This window comes from Thunnus albacares, chromosome 16, assembly GCF_914725855.1.
Source record: "Thunnus albacares chromosome 16, fThuAlb1.1, whole genome shotgun sequence".
Lineage (NCBI taxonomy): Eukaryota > Metazoa > Chordata > Actinopteri > Scombriformes > Scombridae > Thunnus > Thunnus albacares.
This window is the reverse complement of record NC_058121.1, coordinates 10537830-10554620: the sequence shown is the minus strand read 5'-3', so window position 1 is coordinate 10554620 and position 16791 is coordinate 10537830. Positions and strand designations below refer to the sequence as shown.

The 16791-nt window shown below is 39.6% G+C and overlaps 2 protein-coding genes across 7 annotated transcripts in view; both read left to right on the top strand.

The window, feature by feature from the left end:
* Window positions 1-7265, top strand: part of LOC122999870 (rho-associated protein kinase 2-like) — a 38860-nt gene extending 31595 nt beyond the window's left edge. For 2 of the 6 annotated variants that reach the window (XM_044377191.1, XM_044377190.1), the window contains exons 23-34: window positions 1-94; window positions 400-494; window positions 751-939; window positions 1377-1545; window positions 1833-2054; window positions 2679-2746; window positions 2858-2946; window positions 3715-3793; window positions 3997-4264; window positions 4839-5118; window positions 6108-6213; window positions 6550-7265. In XM_044377191.1, coding sequence (XP_044233126.1) covers window positions 1-94; window positions 400-494; window positions 751-939; window positions 1377-1545; window positions 1833-2054; window positions 2679-2746; window positions 2858-2946; window positions 3715-3793; window positions 3997-4264; window positions 4839-5118; window positions 6108-6186 — 1632 coding nt within the window. In that variant the 3' untranslated portion in view covers window positions 6187-6213; window positions 6550-7265. Of the gene's footprint in view, window positions 95-399; window positions 495-750; window positions 940-1376; window positions 1546-1832; window positions 2055-2678; window positions 2747-2857; window positions 2947-3714; window positions 3794-3996; window positions 4265-4838; window positions 5119-5810; window positions 5904-6107; window positions 6214-6549 lie in introns of those variants that run through there. The other 4 variants (XM_044377192.1, XM_044377193.1, XM_044377196.1 and 1 more) reach the window with 4 other exon arrangements.
* A 347-nt stretch (window positions 7266-7612) lies between these two features.
* LOC122965630 (slit homolog 3 protein-like) lies at window positions 7613-13686 on the top strand. Its single transcript, XM_044329785.1, has 3 exons — window positions 7613-10336; window positions 10512-11509; window positions 12471-13686. The coding sequence occupies exons 2-3, from the start codon at window positions 10514-10516 to the stop codon at window positions 13479-13481; spliced, it is 2007 nt and encodes a 668-aa protein (XP_044185720.1). The 5' UTR covers window positions 7613-10336; window positions 10512-10513; the 3' UTR covers window positions 13482-13686.
* Window positions 13687-16791: the final 3105 nt, after the last annotated feature.

Here is a 16791-nt window from a genome sequence, read left to right as displayed (position 1 = left end):
TTGGAAGAGTCCAATCGCACTCTGACGGTGGATGTGGCCAACCTGGCCAGTGAGAAGGAGGAGCTCAACAACCAGCTGAAAGAAATGCAGCAACGTGAGTTCCATTTTGAGCCAACAAGTGCTGCAGAGAACTACAGAAATGACATTTCCTTCAGTTCTGCAAAATGGGTTAAAACACTGTCTTACTTATTCAGATAATTTATGGGGAGAAAGTTGTACAAATGTCATAAAAATTAACCCTTAATGTCTTCATCTGTGAAGCAAGTGTCTGTAGAACGGCAGAATCTTGGTCCTCAGACTTGTACATATAGGTTTTGAATTACTTCTGTATAGATTCTGTTATATAAAAATGTATTTGGCCCTGAATCGATGGTCATATTCTATATGCTATTCATACAGAGTTCCAGAAAGCCAGGGAGGAGGAGAAGCAGATGAACTGTCTCAAACTGTCCTTTGAAAAGCAGCTGCAGAATGAAAGGACACTAAAAATTCAGGTGTGTGTCTGGATGCCTACACAGGTCTGCAAAGCCTGGACTCTTTTCTTTACTTTCATACTTCTATATTTTTTTCCACAGACCATTGTTGTGTCAGACAGTTTATCTGTTGTTAAGAATAATGTTCAGCTGCACTTGCGCTGAACTCTTGCCGCAACATTGATATTCCTGTAGGCTTCCCTGTGTATTTACAGAATTCATACTTTATCATGAATAGATCTCTGTAAAGCACAATTTTGCTGTTTTTTTCTCCCAGGCCATCAACAAGCTGGCTGAGGTGATGCAGAGGAGGGAGACAGTGAGGGGGGGCCACCGGGGCACTGGCACTGAGGTACACAGGAAGGAGAAGGAGAACAGGAAGCTGCAGCTGGAGCTGAGAACAGAGAAGGAGAAACTCAACAGCACCATCATCAAATACCAAAGAGAGCTGACAGAAATGCAAGCGGTCTGTACGCCCACACTGCCAACACATACACAGATACATTTACAAAAGAAAAACACCGCAATTCTCTGAGATACTGATGAAAGATATTGATACTAATTTTTTTTTTTTTTTTTTTATTGCTGTGTTATGATAGTGAGATGGAGATACTGTAGGTCACAAATGGACTTCAAAATTAATATATTTGCAAGGAATAGTCCTAGCCAGTGAGTCATTAATCACTTTTCCAAGATCTGATATTACATTTAATGTTGTGCCAAAGATGTGTAGGAGGAAATTGCCTACTGGATGATGTCAAATGCCAAAAAATGCAGCTCTTCTCCTTATCTAACAGACACATAAAGATGGTATCCCTGATTATAGCCAAGGCGATTTAAGTGTTTACTGCACTGTAATTCCACTGTCACCCATAATTGATTTTGTTTATGTCTGTTGTTCAGCTGATAGCAGAAGAGAGCCAGGTGCGTCTGGAGCTTCAGATGGCACTGGACAGTAAGGACAGTGACCTCGAGCAGCTACGTTGCCAGCTCACCTCCCTCAGCGTTCACTCCCTGGACTCCACCAGCGTCAGCAGCGGCAACGACCTGGACATGGTTGATGGATACCCAGGTAGACGTCAGGAGACTTTATCTCACACTCATCATCACATGATTTGGCACAAACATGTAAACTTAAAATGCTCAAAGCCAGTTCTGTAAGCAGATAAACTTCAGCATGCACTTCCTGCATTCCTCTTTCTGCAATCTCTCTTTGTGTGTTCTCTCTATTTCCTTTGTTTTCACTTTGATACTCTTTGTCTTCCAGGCCAGTTGTATTTGACCTTTTTCTCTTCATGCTTCTTCCCTTTTCTTCCTCCCTCATTTCACCTCCACTTCTTTCTTCGGGGTCGGGTGCAGTGCGCATTACTCACTCTCACACCTCAGAATCAATGTCCTTCACCTACCAGCGCACACACAAATCTGTCTGCATCGACACCCGACCCAACCTTCACTCGGCTCGCTCCCTCTTTGACTCTGACTCTGAGGATGAAGAAGAATATGATGGGCAGGTGGAGCAGGGCCCCCGCCCCCTGGCCCTCACCTACAAACAGTCCCCTGATTCTGAGCCTGAACTCGCAGGTGACCCTACATAGCGGTTCAAACCTAGGATGGGGATGGAATTTTAAACTGCAATTGACCTAACAATGCTTCATACCCTTTGTCCATGCAAATTTGAAGAAAATCCTTTTTCCTAAATTCACTCAGTTGAGAAAGAAAAGCCCCAACCTTGGTTCAACCCAGCAAAATTGCAGCTAATCCCTCTTCTCTGTTGACTCTGTCTCTGCTGTGCTGTGCTGTAATCCCTTTTAATGTTCACTGGACACGTGAATACTCACAGCTTGATACTTGCCTGCTTTGTTCACATTTTTTACACTACAAAAGACTCTGGGAAAGTACTTTTATAACAATGAAGTTTGCTGTGTGGAGTTTTTTCAAAGCTAAAGATTTTTTTTGAAATCCTGTTTTAGCTTTTCAATGAAGAGCCTGTTAACATTTGTTGTTAAAACCGAGGAGCAGGGCTTCCTGCACCCTGCCTTCTGGTTTTTAGTCAGGGATCATTTCCTGTCAGACTGATGAGTGTCTGTTTAAGGAAAATACCACCAAAGTTTCAAAATGTAAAGGTTTTCTTTTAAGTGCTTCACATGATTAAAGGCTTTTTTCCTTTCAATTCTAACATCTTCCTGTTTTCTTTGCGCTCACCAGACTCCAGGCTCGAGGGCTGGGTTTCACTTCCTACCAAGAACACAAAGCGGTTTGGCTGGGACAAAAAAGTAATGTATCCACCATTATTTCTCACGTCTTCAGATTTGTTTTTTTAGTAATCATCAGTGAGTCATTTCCACCTCTAACCCGTTTGGTCCTTGTTTCCTTTTCCTTTACAGTATGTAGTGGTGAGCAGTAAAAAGATCCTGTTCTACAACAGTGAGCTCGACCGAGAGCAGTCCAACCCTTTCATGACTCTGGACATCGAGTGAGTTGTTTAAAGCAGGTTTTGACTAGTATAATACCACATATTATTAATAATAATAATACAGTTAGAGGACATTATATAGAGGACGTTAAAGTCCATTAAGAATGGGAATGTTGTTAGGTTTGCAGGTATTTGCAAGTCATAAACCAGAGTAACTTTCTGGACAAATTAAAATTTTGACCTGATGATGATGCTGGATGAAGAGTCGGGTTTTCAGAAAAATTATTGCAATTCATCCTGAGGCGGACATAAATGTCTGCACTTAATGTCATGGCAATCAGAAAATATCACTGCACTAACTCAAAACCTCATGGTGGTGCTAGAGGAAAAGTCACCAAAGTCATCAGGCTTCATCCACAGGGCATCATAGATTACTGCACCAAATTTCATCACAATTCATCCTATAGTTGTATGGCTATTTCAGTCTAGATCAATGTGGTGGACCAAACCAGAAATAATATATACTGAATAAAACAAGGCAGGTAAAAACAGCAACTGATTAAAAATTAGTAGAAATGAGGTAAAAAGTATGATTTGACAAGTGATTTACAAGGGGATACAGAGGCATGGGTGGCTTTTGAAAGACTTCTACGAATTTGAGTTTGTGACCTGAAGCTGCCCATAACTGACATTTACTGCCAATATCTTTCAAGGCATTCTAGTTAGGTGACTAAAATTAATATATCACTCTATACCCACTTAAATAATTACACTTATTATCTGGGGTGAGCTCCAGACTTAACTCTTCCATCTCTCGCCCCCCTACAGTAAGCTGTTTCATGTCCGACCTGTCACTCAGACTGACGTGTACCGTGCAGATGCAAAAGAAATCCCGAGGATATTCCAGGTAATGCAATCATATCACAGGAAGAAAACAGTTTTTTTTAAGCTTGTTTTTCTCAAAGATACTGTGTCATGAGCAAGGACCCTTCCTGTTTCCCTTTCTTTATGTTCCTCCTCCTTCCTTTGACATAAATTGAGTCCGTTTTTAGTTCAGCCGTTTGCTTCAATAAATATTAATTTAAACTGCAATTCCTTTCCTTTTCCCAGATCCTGTATGCCAATGAAGGCGAGAGCAAGCGTGACCAAGAGGTTGTAGTGGAGCCCACGCCATACAGCGATCGCCCCTCCTACATCAGCCACAAGGGCCACGAGTTCATCCTCACTCTCTATCACTTCCCCTCAAGCTGTGAAGCCTGCACTCGGCCTCTGTGGCACGTCTTCAAGCCCCCGCCGGCCCTCGAGTGCCGCCGTTGCCACACAAAGTGCCACAAAGACCACCTGGACAGAAAGGAGGAGGTTATTGTGCCCTGCAAAGGTCAGTTTTATGAAGAACAGTTCATATTGAACTTAACATATACCAGGAAACCAGAAATTCTCCAGCATTCATTTGGATTGTATATATTTGGATGTATACTGCATGTTCATATGTCTAGGTACACATACCACAACTGCACTGTTCTCAAGATACTAAATAATACTGGGAAATAGTAAAATACAAAATAAGAATGGGCTTTTTTTTTGGCAACATCCATTTGCTTTGTATTTCTGACTTATGAATTATATATATTGCATAAAAATAGAACCACTAGTGAGTGACCAGAAAAAAACACTGAAATGCAATATGGCTATATCTTATTTTTGTGAAATGGTGCAGTTTTTTAATACATTTTTAAAAATGGACATTTATTCTATAATTGTTGTTATGCTTTTGTTGTCTCTTCGTCATCGATTTATTGCAAGGCTGTTGTGTTTTATTATATTGTAAAGGCTCATAGTTTTAGAAGTCCATTAAAAGATTTTTTGGATTGACTTACATTGTAAAAAGGGCTCTGTGGTTCTCTAGGTCTTTACTGTGTTCCTAATCAGCTTTTAATCTCTCTCTTTAACAGTGAACTATGACATGTCCACTGCCAAAGATCTGCTTTTGCTGACCAGTAGTCAGGAGGAGCAGCAGCGCTGGGTCAGCCACCTCCTCAAACGCATCCCGAGGAAACACCCTACAATCAGTCATCCCTCGGCAGCCCAAACCCAACCTCCTGAGGCAACATCGAGATCCTCTCCTCGAATCTCACCGCGATCTTCACCCAGGAGCTCGCCTCACTTGTCATCCCACCGTGGAGCCATCAAGATCCAGCCCAGCAGACAGCAGCAGTCGTCGGGGAAGACCAGGTGAGGACAGGGGAAAAGTTTATTGGATATATTTCATCCATATATTTTTGTGTCAGTAGTCTGTATACTTGACTGTAATAACTGTTTACATTGAATATGTTCAAATTCAAAAATCATGTATGCCCATCCCAACATTACATCAGGTGTGTTGGCAAAAAGGGAAAAACAAGATCAAGAAAAAAGACTTCTGCACACTGAATAGATGCTCTCAAAAAAAGACCACTCTTCCAATCCTGATTGGTGTATGGGAGCAGGCAACATCACCTTTTTCCAACATTTTTTTTTTTTTCACTTTTTAAGCCGTCATGTTACAGGGGAGATACTTTTTTACTGCAAACTTTGATATGTGTCCTCTTGCAGCAGGAAACAACTGTTTAAAGAAATCAAAATAATAAGCCTTACTAATATGTTGTCTCTGTTGATGATGCTCGAACCTCTGCATTTAAAAGAGGCCTAACATCTTAGCTGACACAGTATGTTTTGCTTAAGGCAAGCTTCTTGAATTATTTGCATACTGTATATATAACACTGTTAATTCTCCAACAAGGCACCTCACACAGCATCAGTAGCCACCTAATGGAGTAGGAAATGGTACAAAACCATTATGGGACTAACTATATCTGTCTAAATTTCTGTGATTGATTAAGACACTCTGTAGTCGAAACCCAACCTAACTGGCTCTCATCCCTCAGTTCTGGCCCCATGCTCCGTATCATCCTCCACTGACCTCTGACCTCTTCACCTCTGACCCCACCATTCTAACGTCTCTCTCATGCTGGGAGACTGTAAGTAGCAGAGCTCGACGTGTTTGTGCGCCCGCTGCGTCGCTGTGCTGCTGTGCCGATTAACCATGTCATCATAAACAGCAGCACTCCATCACGCAAGAAACTACTCGCTACTGCCCCCCTGTGAATGTGGCATGTATTGCCCCAACAGATTTTCAGCACTGGCTTTTGACCCGTCGGTGAATCTCATACGTACTGTTTCAGATTGCTTGAGTTTGGCCTGAAAGACTGGAGTTGGTCGTTGGATGATGTCGATAATGATGATGATGATATATTCTTCTGAAGGAAGTGAAAGAGGGGGGACAGGAGGGTAACTGGACCTCTGCATGAGACTTGTGTGTTTGCAGTTAGTAGGAGGACTAAGAAGCATGTTTTTGTGTGATTTCCAAATTCACATTCGAGTGCAATTCATCGTCTGTGTTTGAACTTAGTCTTTGTTAATGTAATACTTCATGCAAACATGCAGACCAAGATCATTTCCGAATCTGTCTGCTTTTTATTTCACTCATGCATTGTGTGGCTACTGGGTAGCTTCCTCGTTTAATATGTGTGGATTTTGTGTGGGTGTGTGTGCCTTTGAAGTTCTGCCATTCTGTTGGTAGCATCCCAGGTTTTCACATCATTTTCTCTCTCTCTCTCTTCACAGTTAACCCTGGCTGAGCAAAGATGTGTATTTTCATCTTTGTGGATTAATGACCACAATCTGGACACGGTGCCTACATTACATGTGTTATTTGTTCAGGGAAGTAAAAAACAACGGTAATCATTGACAGAAACATTCACAGAAAGTGGCTGTCGTCGTGAGAACTGGGACTGCCTTCGTCATTTTAACAAGAAGAGTATGAACACATGCCTTCCTGTTACAGACTGAGACTTCATCTAAGAGAAAAAGTAAAAACCTCAGCTCAAACTGCCTTATTTTACAATCATTATCATGACAAAAACAAGGACATTTTATACTGTCAGATGCAGTGACTCACTTGGATATGTGTTTGTGAAGTGTTAGGCGTGTGTGTGTGTGTGTGTGTGAACATTTGTATATAGGATGAAGAGGTCTGTATGTGTATTGTAACACAGAAAGTGTAGCTCATAATATGTGATGTTTTATTTTTATGGATATCAAAGTATAATTAGCTGCACATTATACAGTATATGCTTGTCCAGTAAATGTATGAATACAGTTTCACTGAACGGAAGATTTTGCATCGTTATGAGTCTTGATTTTCTTGGATTTGTTTCATCACACAAAACAAAAAACTAATCCATTACATCATATGACAGAATAATGTGAACAGGAAACAATGTGCTATTCTCTTACTATTCATGATAAATTATAATAAATTCTGTTAGTCTGAAAATGAATAATTCATTTTTCATCTATGTCTAAAATCCCATGTGTAGGATTTGTCTCTAATATGTTGCTGTTAAGGATTTGGGGTGATACAATGCAAAAGCATGACTTACTCCATTGTAGACAGTGGCCCTAATGATGAATTCTGTGCCTTGATGTCTTGTCTGAAAGCTCTCGGACTGGATTTCATACAAAGATTCCTCTTCAAGAATAATGTAGAGGATGCATCAAAAGCAGTAGAGAGGGGTATATGACAGATAGTCCAATTAGTTTTTTTTTCTGTTTTTGTCTTTGACAGCGACATTTTTTTGGGTGGGGGGGGTGGGGGTGGGGGTGAGGGGGGTCGGACTTCCCCAACTGGGGTATGACTTTCTTTCTACACCCACATCTTCCCAGGATACATTGTGTCTGGATTATTAATGTGGTACCAGTGAGATCTTAATGATCATTAGGTATATTCATTTCATATCATCTCTTATTATACATAATATACACTCTACAGTAATACTACAGTAATGTCATAAGAAAACAATATCAAACAAGACAATGAGATCAATAGGCGGTCCTTACTGCACATCACAGACACATTAAAAATACAGAAATGGCACAGGAATATTGCGGTGATCCCTCAGAGTTGTTTTCCCTCACTACACTCTCACTCACTATCTCACTACAGTTTATTTTAGGGGACCTGAACCATACCAGAATAGGTATGTCTCTATCTTGCAAGTGCATGTGGAGTGAGTGGGCTTGACTGAAATAAATCTTTCAGAACAGCCTAAAGCCAACTGGCACTCGTCATACATAATGTAATGGTTCATCATGTTGCCCATCTGCTAAAATCGTATTGCAGTACTGCAGGTCTAATCCATTCTCTATCAGCTGTGTGACTGTATGTTCTGCTTAAATTACCATGAAACCCGAAGTATCTGCCTGATGTACCGAGCACAGTGACCTTGAGTGGTAGCTGAACGCAGCCTTTTCTTGAAGTTTCTTCCTCTCATGTATATTTACTCTTTAGTTTATTATTAAATTATATTTCAAGAAGAAATATACACACACATGTTGTTACAGTTAGGTAATATAGGCAAAAATTAAAATATGTGTTTCTGTAACCCTTCATATTCTGCCCTCCTTGATGTACTACCGTTACATTGTTTAAATCCTGAACTGACTTTGTACTTATACTATCCCTGCTCCTGTGTGAGTCATTTATGAGAGTTGATTGCTCAACTAACTGGTTTATATAGTATATGTTTTTTGCTATGTTGGTGTGGCTCTAGGGATGTCAATGTTAGTCTGATGGTCAGTCCACTATCTTGGTCCAGATTGAAACATCTCGACAATTATATTCTGGAAAATATCACAACATCTGCTTTATAGATTAGCACAAAATTTTGTACAGATATTAATGGTTCCCAGATGATTAATCCTGTGGCTTGGTAACTTTTCATCTAGCACCACAAGGTTCACATTCGCAGTTTTAAATTAAATGTTTCAACAACAATTGGATAGATTGAGATGAGGATGAATAGTTGATTCCTTAAGTTTTCATCCACTGTCTTTATTTCAATTTGTCCAATACTTTGATTTATGATCACATACCTTAAAAACTAATGAAATTCTGACCACTTAGTTTTACTAACTTACTTTACTACTTACTTTACTACTTTGTATTTAGTGTTAATTAGGAAATGTTAGCATGCTAAGACACTAACTAAAATGGTGAGCATGATAAACATTATACCTGCTACAGTGTGTTTTTAACCATTGAAATGAAAGACAATCACTGCAAACTAACATGGGCAACAAATGTCATAAATCTTGTCCAAGGACATGTTAAAAGAAGGTTTGTTCATGATGAAATCCCTTGACATTTTGACTTTTAGTTGATAATTGTGCTCAAATAGACACTGGGTGCCAGTGCTGGAATGTAGAAAATGTTATTTTACTGTTTACTTTTATTCAGTTTCTTGACTGCTGAAATATGTGATCATCCACAATACATCGTTATTGAGATATTGTTACACCAAACAGTATAATTTAGTTAAAATTAGCTCCCTACTCAAGGGCTATAACAGTAAAAAGCTACTTACACATTACTGCATCAGTATTATAGTAATAATCTAATCTAATATAAAAGTATATAATAATATAACTCATGCACACAGCATATGCACAGTTTTTACTTTTAATACTCTAAGTACCTTTCGCGGATAATACCTGTTTTTGCTTAAGTAAAATTTTGAATACAGGACTTTTACTTGCGATGGAGTATTTTTACATGATTGTATGGCTGCTTTTACTTAGGTTTACTTTCTGCTTTGGTTACATGCAACCTACACAATGAAAAAAAGCTGACAAATGCTGACACATTCATTGTGTTTGTAGAGTAAATTAACTAATTCAAATTCAAGCTATTGGATCAGCCTTCATAGTTTGTCCAAAACTTTTTTAACTGAGGAGGGAGGGTGTCCAACTAAAATAATGCAACTTTAAACTGTTTGCATCTACTGTTTATGTGAATACTTTCTTACTGCTGTTGAGCAAACATGTGTCACAAGCTAGCTTTTTTGTTGACGAATTTGATTTCCAGCAATTAAGTATTATTTTCAAATAGGTGATGACACATTTTTACTTCTCTCCCTCCCTCTCTCCTCCCTTCTCTCTCATATTTGAAAAATCCAAAGTGCAGAATAATATGAATATTTAGATTAGTTTAGATTCAGTCAATGTGAAATGTAAGATATTCATGAACTATAAACATGAACTTCAACATCATATCTCAGAATCTTTTTTTTTTTTTAGTAGAAATATAGCAGTTAATTCAACAAACAACCAAAAAAGATTTCAGTTCTGGTACTTTTCCTGCAGGTTAGTCACATAGTCTGTTGCAACTGTGTCCTTGACGAGTGACTGTGTAGTGACGAGTCCTTACTTACACAATAAGTAATGATTATTTTGAGGGATTCTGCTTCCCAAATGACTCAGCGACTTGCAACTGAGCACAGATCTGGATCAGTGGATCGGATATAAAGAACAGTCTGGCTGATACTCATTCAGCTTTACCTCCAGAACAACAGTAAGTTTTATTTTTTTTACTCATGTTACTACTGCAACCTGTACTTGTCTTATCTGTGGTCAGATATTTTGCATTGGTGCAATACTTTAGCATTATATTTAAGACCTTGCAACTTTTCTGATAATTCTTCCTCTTCATGTTTAATCTAATGTTTCCGCCCTTTCTTGTTTCTTAGTAATGAATCCCTGGTGTGCCCTTGCTTTTCTCTGGTTGGCATATTTCTGCCATGGCACTCTGTCCTGTCCGGCACTTTGCAAATGCTACCCCACAAGAGCTGAGGTGGTCTGTAATGAGGTTCCCCTGACAGAGTTTCCCACAGAGGGTCTCCCAAAGAACACCACTATGCTGACCATCCAGGACACCAACATCACCTCTATCTCCGAGCACCATCTAAACGCCACGTCCCTGCTGCAAGAGCTCCATCTCTACAGCAACCACCTGGAGAGCCTTTCCTCTCACCTCCTCAGGGGCGTTCCTCAACTCAACACTTTGGATCTCACAGGCAACAAACTGGCTCACTTGCCTACAGACGTCTTCAGCCACGCCCCACTCCGCAGCTTGGTGCTAAAGAACAACCTGATTGAAAAAGCAGATGCTGAATGGTTTTCTGACAACAGCAACGTGACCTGGTTGGACTTATCTGAGAACCGTTTGACAAAGATCCCAACAGCTCTACTTCAAAAGCTGCCACACCTGGAGAATCTTGATCTTTCCAACAACCGTCTGGAGAAGATCTCTGCAAATTCTCTGGACTCGCTGACCAAACTTGAGAGGCTGAGCCTACAGAACAACAAGCTGGGAACCCTGGATGAATCTATACTTGGTAGCACTCATAACCTCACCTACCTGTTCCTGTCTCAGAATCAACTCAACAAGCTCCCCCAAAACCTTTTTCAGGAGCTCACTCAACTCCGAGTTCTTAGTCTGGATGACAACCAGCTGAGCCACATCCCTCCAGGTTTGCTGGACCCGCTGAACTCCCTGGATGAGGGAGGGCTGGACTTGACCAACAACCCGTGGCTGTGTGATGGGAAGATAGAATACCTCTGGAGGTGGCTTCAGAAGAACAAGAAGAAGGCCTTCCTGCCAGAGTCCATCATATGTGCTAAACCTCAGTCTCTGGTGGAACGCAAAGTAATGTCACTGACAGAAAGTGAACTAAACCCTGAGTCTTAACATTTTCCATCCTTTTATTGGTTACTTTCTGATATGCAGTAGTCACGTACCCAATTCAGTTTGTCATCGCTGTCTTACATGAAATCACTGAAATGTTCTCTTTTGTTAATGTAATATGAGTATATAATTAAATATGATGTGAGTAAAGCATTCAAGATTGTTTGTCATTCCTCTCACTTTAATTGCAGATCAAATGTGTTGTGAAAGCAATAGTTTGACATTTTGGGAAATATGCTTACTTGTGTCCTTGCACAGTTAGAGAAAAAGATCAATACCACTTTCATGCCAAACATGAAGGTACCGCTAGGGGACAGTTAGCTTAGGTAAGCATAAAAACTGGAATTAGGGAACAGCTAGACTGGCTCTATTCAAAGATAAAGAAAAAACACTTTCCGGTGCCTCTAAGCCCCTGAAAAAGCACAACTTCATATTTACTGTACAGATGTGAGAGTGTAAATATTATATCTTTTTCAAACAGGAGAAATGCAAACACAGAATATGTGATCATAAAAATGATTCAAGGCAGAAATGACATCATCAATTTCTGTTTTTGCCAATAGCAATTATTCATATATAACATCTGAAATAACATACTGTTGCATTAAATATTCTCACAGAAGTGCAAATAGAAAATATTGATTTTTATGTGGTAACATCTTTTTTGGAAAGTACAGAAAAAAGTAACCACTCAACAGTTGAGCTGGTTTGTTTGCTTGGTTTTGTTTGCTTTTTGCAACATTTGGTCCTGACTCATTGCTGGGAACAAATGTACTCAGCATTGTATAAAACCAACTCCTTCAACAAAAACAGAGAGAATTCTGCTGTGCCTTTCAGGTAGGATTATGTATCTTTGATCAGATTTTTTACAATACAATAAGATAACCTGTAGATACCTGATAATTTGTGCTCGCTGTAGATACATTTTCTTAACTGTCTCTTATTTGTTTCCTCTGCGAAGTGGTTAAAGATGAACTTGTGGCTGCTCCTGACAGTCACTGTACTGGCTGAATGCTGCTACCAAAGAAGAGGCGCCTGCTCTTGCCCAGATCTGTGCTCCTGTTCACCTTCAGGTGCAGAGGTGGAGTGCAGCCAAAGCTCTCTTACACATTTCCCTGTAAACAATTTACCTCCCAATACCACTCGACTATCCATCCAATCCACCAACCTCAGCACTATTTCAGCCGGTCATTTGAGTGTTGTGCCTCTTTTAGAAAACCTTCAGCTTTATCACAACAAACTGGACAGTCTTCCTTCAGATCTATTGAAGGACATTCCTCACCTGAACACTTTGGATCTCACAGGTAATCAGCTGGTTCGTCTGCCTCCAAATGTCTTCAGCCACACTTCACTGCATAGCCTGGTGCTCAAAAATAATCTGGTTGAAAAAGCGGATGCCAAGTGGTTTTCCAACAACAGCAGCCTGACCTGGCTGGACTTGTCTGGGAATCGTTTAACACAGATACCAGCAGCTCTGCTTCAGAAGCTGCCTCATCTGGAGAATCTAGACTTGAGTCATAACAACCTGCAAGACTTACAAACAGATGCACTGAAGAACCTTCACCACCTAGAGACACTTAACCTTGCTGGTAACAAGTTAAGCTCCCTGAAACCAACAACCTTCACCCATAACCTGAAACTCTCCCAACTGTTTCTACAGGAGAACCAGCTCCAAGAGCTGCCAGTGACCCTCCTTCAAGGTCTCCAACGCCTTGAACTACTTCTTCTCAATCAGAATCAGTTGCAGCATCTCCCCTCAGGCCTGCTGGAGGACAGGAGTTCCACTTTTCGGGTTATCTTAACAGGGAACCCCTGGGTGTGTGATAGGAAGATGGAATATCTGTGGAAGTGGCTCACTGTTCGTCCCCAGAATGTCATCTTTTTGGAGGAGGTAACATGTGCTAGCCCTGAAGCTCTCAAACATCGTCAAGTGGTCTCTTTAACTGACAGTGAACTTGGTCTTAAAAAATGATACAAGATTTCAAATAAGTAATGGGGAGGAGGTTAAAAATGTGGATATTTTGTTTTATTATCTATCCACCACAAACATCTTATGTCAAATTAATATTCACATACAATGTACTACACAGCCTTAAACTTTAAATCCTGAAATTAAACTTTATAATTGATTTTTGTATTCAACACTGTTGTCATTAAATTTATTCCACTGGAGTCTCAAATTATTCACCACATTTTCATTTTTTCCTCATGAACTCTCATTAAGCTCTCCATTGATTGGATGTAGTCCAGCCCACTGGGTGGCGTAATATACTCAATAAATGTTCAAAGCAATGAACAGAACAAACAGTCCAGCTCATTTAAGCACCAATTTACTCAGCAGACCCTAGCCAAGAATGTGTTTAAACAAATTTCATGCAAATGTATTGGGGCTATTATTTTATCTTTGATGTGCATAATCTAAAGGTCAATGAGCATCATTAAAAGTATGGACAAACTCAATTTTTAATCATCTTTTTAATAATTGAAAATGTTTTCATAAAGAGGATAAAGAGCATAGTCCAAAAGCAGTTATGCAGGAAATAAATGGACAGTAGTGGCTGCAGAGAATCATCAGAAATGAAAGTGCTCTTCCCTCCTTCCTTCATGTTCAGATTCTTATGGTGAATCCTTACTCAAACAGATCTTTCTCACTTTTTGTTGGTTGCATCATAGATTGCAGCATTGTTTCTGTCATGCCCTTTTGTTTTTAATGATGTCGAGCATGTGGGAGTGTGTGGGCAATGCAACGGCTGAGTCTTCTAGCTGACCTCTTCTGGATGTGTTTAAATATCTCTCTCTTTCTTTCTTGCTTTCTTTCTTTCTTTCTTTAGGTCTTTCTCTTTCTCTTACAATATGTGTGTTTGTGTATCTTCTGCATGCCCACACACACCCCTGTCCTCAAGCCCTGATAAAAGTGAGGGTGCCAGGCTGTAATTTATACCTCTTACAAAATATAAAACATTGCGTCCTCTAGGCTGTTACTTATGAAAATTAAACCTTGTTCGTAAATACTCCCCAAAGAGCAGAGGAAAAACTTTGATGTATGTCTTTCATTCTACCTCTCTGAATTGTATCCCTGAGGTTAAAGGTTGAGGAGGTGGGCTTGAGAAAAGATTGCTGGTCCAAATCTTATTCCCTCTTATGAGAATTCCCTCAAGATGTGAACATCTGTTTTAGGCAAGGTGAACAAGAGCACTCTCATCTACCTTAACAGCTATTGCTGCTCTTTGGGTAAGACATTTAATCTACATCCCACGAACACCCAGGCTCTGACGTTTATAAGTGTGTAATAGTGTGTAGGGTGATGGATAAATGAGAATGAAGCTTCCCTCGCCTGATCAGTATGGAGGAATGGAGCTTGCTCTCTGGCACGCTGCTATACTGTCGGCTAATGATGACTGCCTGACATTGAAATCTAAAAGGTCGCAAGCAACATTTTCCTGAACTTGAAAATTACTTTGGCCTTTCTGACTTGGTGTTGCAATAACGGAGACATGATCGTGGTTGATAGCTGCTCATTAGCACATTATATTGCACTAATTACATTATATTTTTGTCATAATCAGCAGACACGAAATGTCTATTGTATAATGTATATTTTCAGCTCATACACTTATCAATAAACTGTGAAACAGCTTGTTAATAGTTCACATTCCAATCCAAAATGAACATAGGTGGAAAGCGTACACAAGTATTTCCTTTTTGAGGTATACTTTTTTTTTCATTCTTCATTTAGGGAAATTACTTAAACGTTTCTCTACACTACATTTATTTAAAAGTTATAGTTACTCTTCAGGCAAATATTTTACATATAAAATATCATATTAGCCTATAAAACATAATGAATTGTTATAAAATAGCTCCGCCTCGACCAACTTTAACATTAAAATCCTACTTATGTGCTAATGCAGCAATTGTTTAGTATATATATATATATTATATGTATATGTATGTATGTATGTATGTGTGTGTGTGTGTGTGTGTGTGTGTGTGTGTGTGTGTATGTGTATATATATATATATATATACACACACACACATATATTATACATATATACATATATTATACGATATTAACATCCCGAAAGGAGCCACTCTGTATAACTGTATAATGAGTACTTTCACTTTTGATAATATTGTATTGTAAATTAAAAATCACTTTGCTGATTTGAGTTGTTTGTTACTTTACTTTTGTTACTCAAAGCCTCCACTCCCACATGTAACATCTTCTGTGTTTAACACGTGTACAAAACCAAAAAAACACAATGTTGTGGTCTAACAGCAGCCAATTTATAGTTTGGAGGTATTTACCAACCTCGTCCTCTCAGTGAAGCTGCATTATTCTCACAGCCTCCAACTCTGTACTAACCCAGCTGATTCCTAAATCTAGCCTTACCAGTTGGTAAGCTAGTCGCTAACTTTGTCTGCTTTGTGGTGCTAGGTGTGTACGTGTATTGTTTGTTTTTATAGCTGTTCAGCTTTAAACAGCTGCCTACTGTGGCCACAAACAACACTGATGAGAGTTGTGAGCGAGAACCAAAATAGTAAAGTTGCAGCTGAAAAACCAAAACGTTCCTTAGAACAGCAGAGAAATGTAGGGTTCGATGCTAATTCTCTCTTCTCTTCTTACCACAAGCAACCCCAAGTAAAATGATCCATTATTAGAGTATTATAAAGATATTGGTTATAGCTCCTTTAAGGTCTGAATACTTGTTCCGTGAGTTTTTACTCAATAGACATTCTTCATTGGCCATCACCCAAAATCTGCCTTAGTTTTTGAACAAGTACCACTAGAGGAAAACTGAACCACACTGTAGGCTGCAGTGCAATTAATCACAAAGAAAGGAAATCCCAACACAAAGTTTCCCCTGTAACAATACATCCATCCATCAATAGACACATCTGATCTTTATCTACACAGCTGCGGTGCACCTTTGTTCTCCAACCTTGCAGATTTTACAGGTCACACTCACCTCCTACTTTATGTGTGTTGAGCTCAGGCTGAAACAAGAAAAGAGGTTGTTAGACTCATTAAAAGCTTACCTGAAGGTGGGTGTGAAGAGTCACACTGTGACTGCCTTCAGGAGCTTGAGTCCATTACCATGCAAGCACTTAACAACGGTAAAACACTCCCACTGAGCCCTTTATCAACCCTCCCACACATTTTACTCACAAATGACAGTATTTGTTTATGCCTCAAACCTATGCATGTTCAGGACCAGCATGCTTTGCAGTTTGCCCATCTAGCACATTTAATCAATTTTTTACCATGAGCAGTTTAGG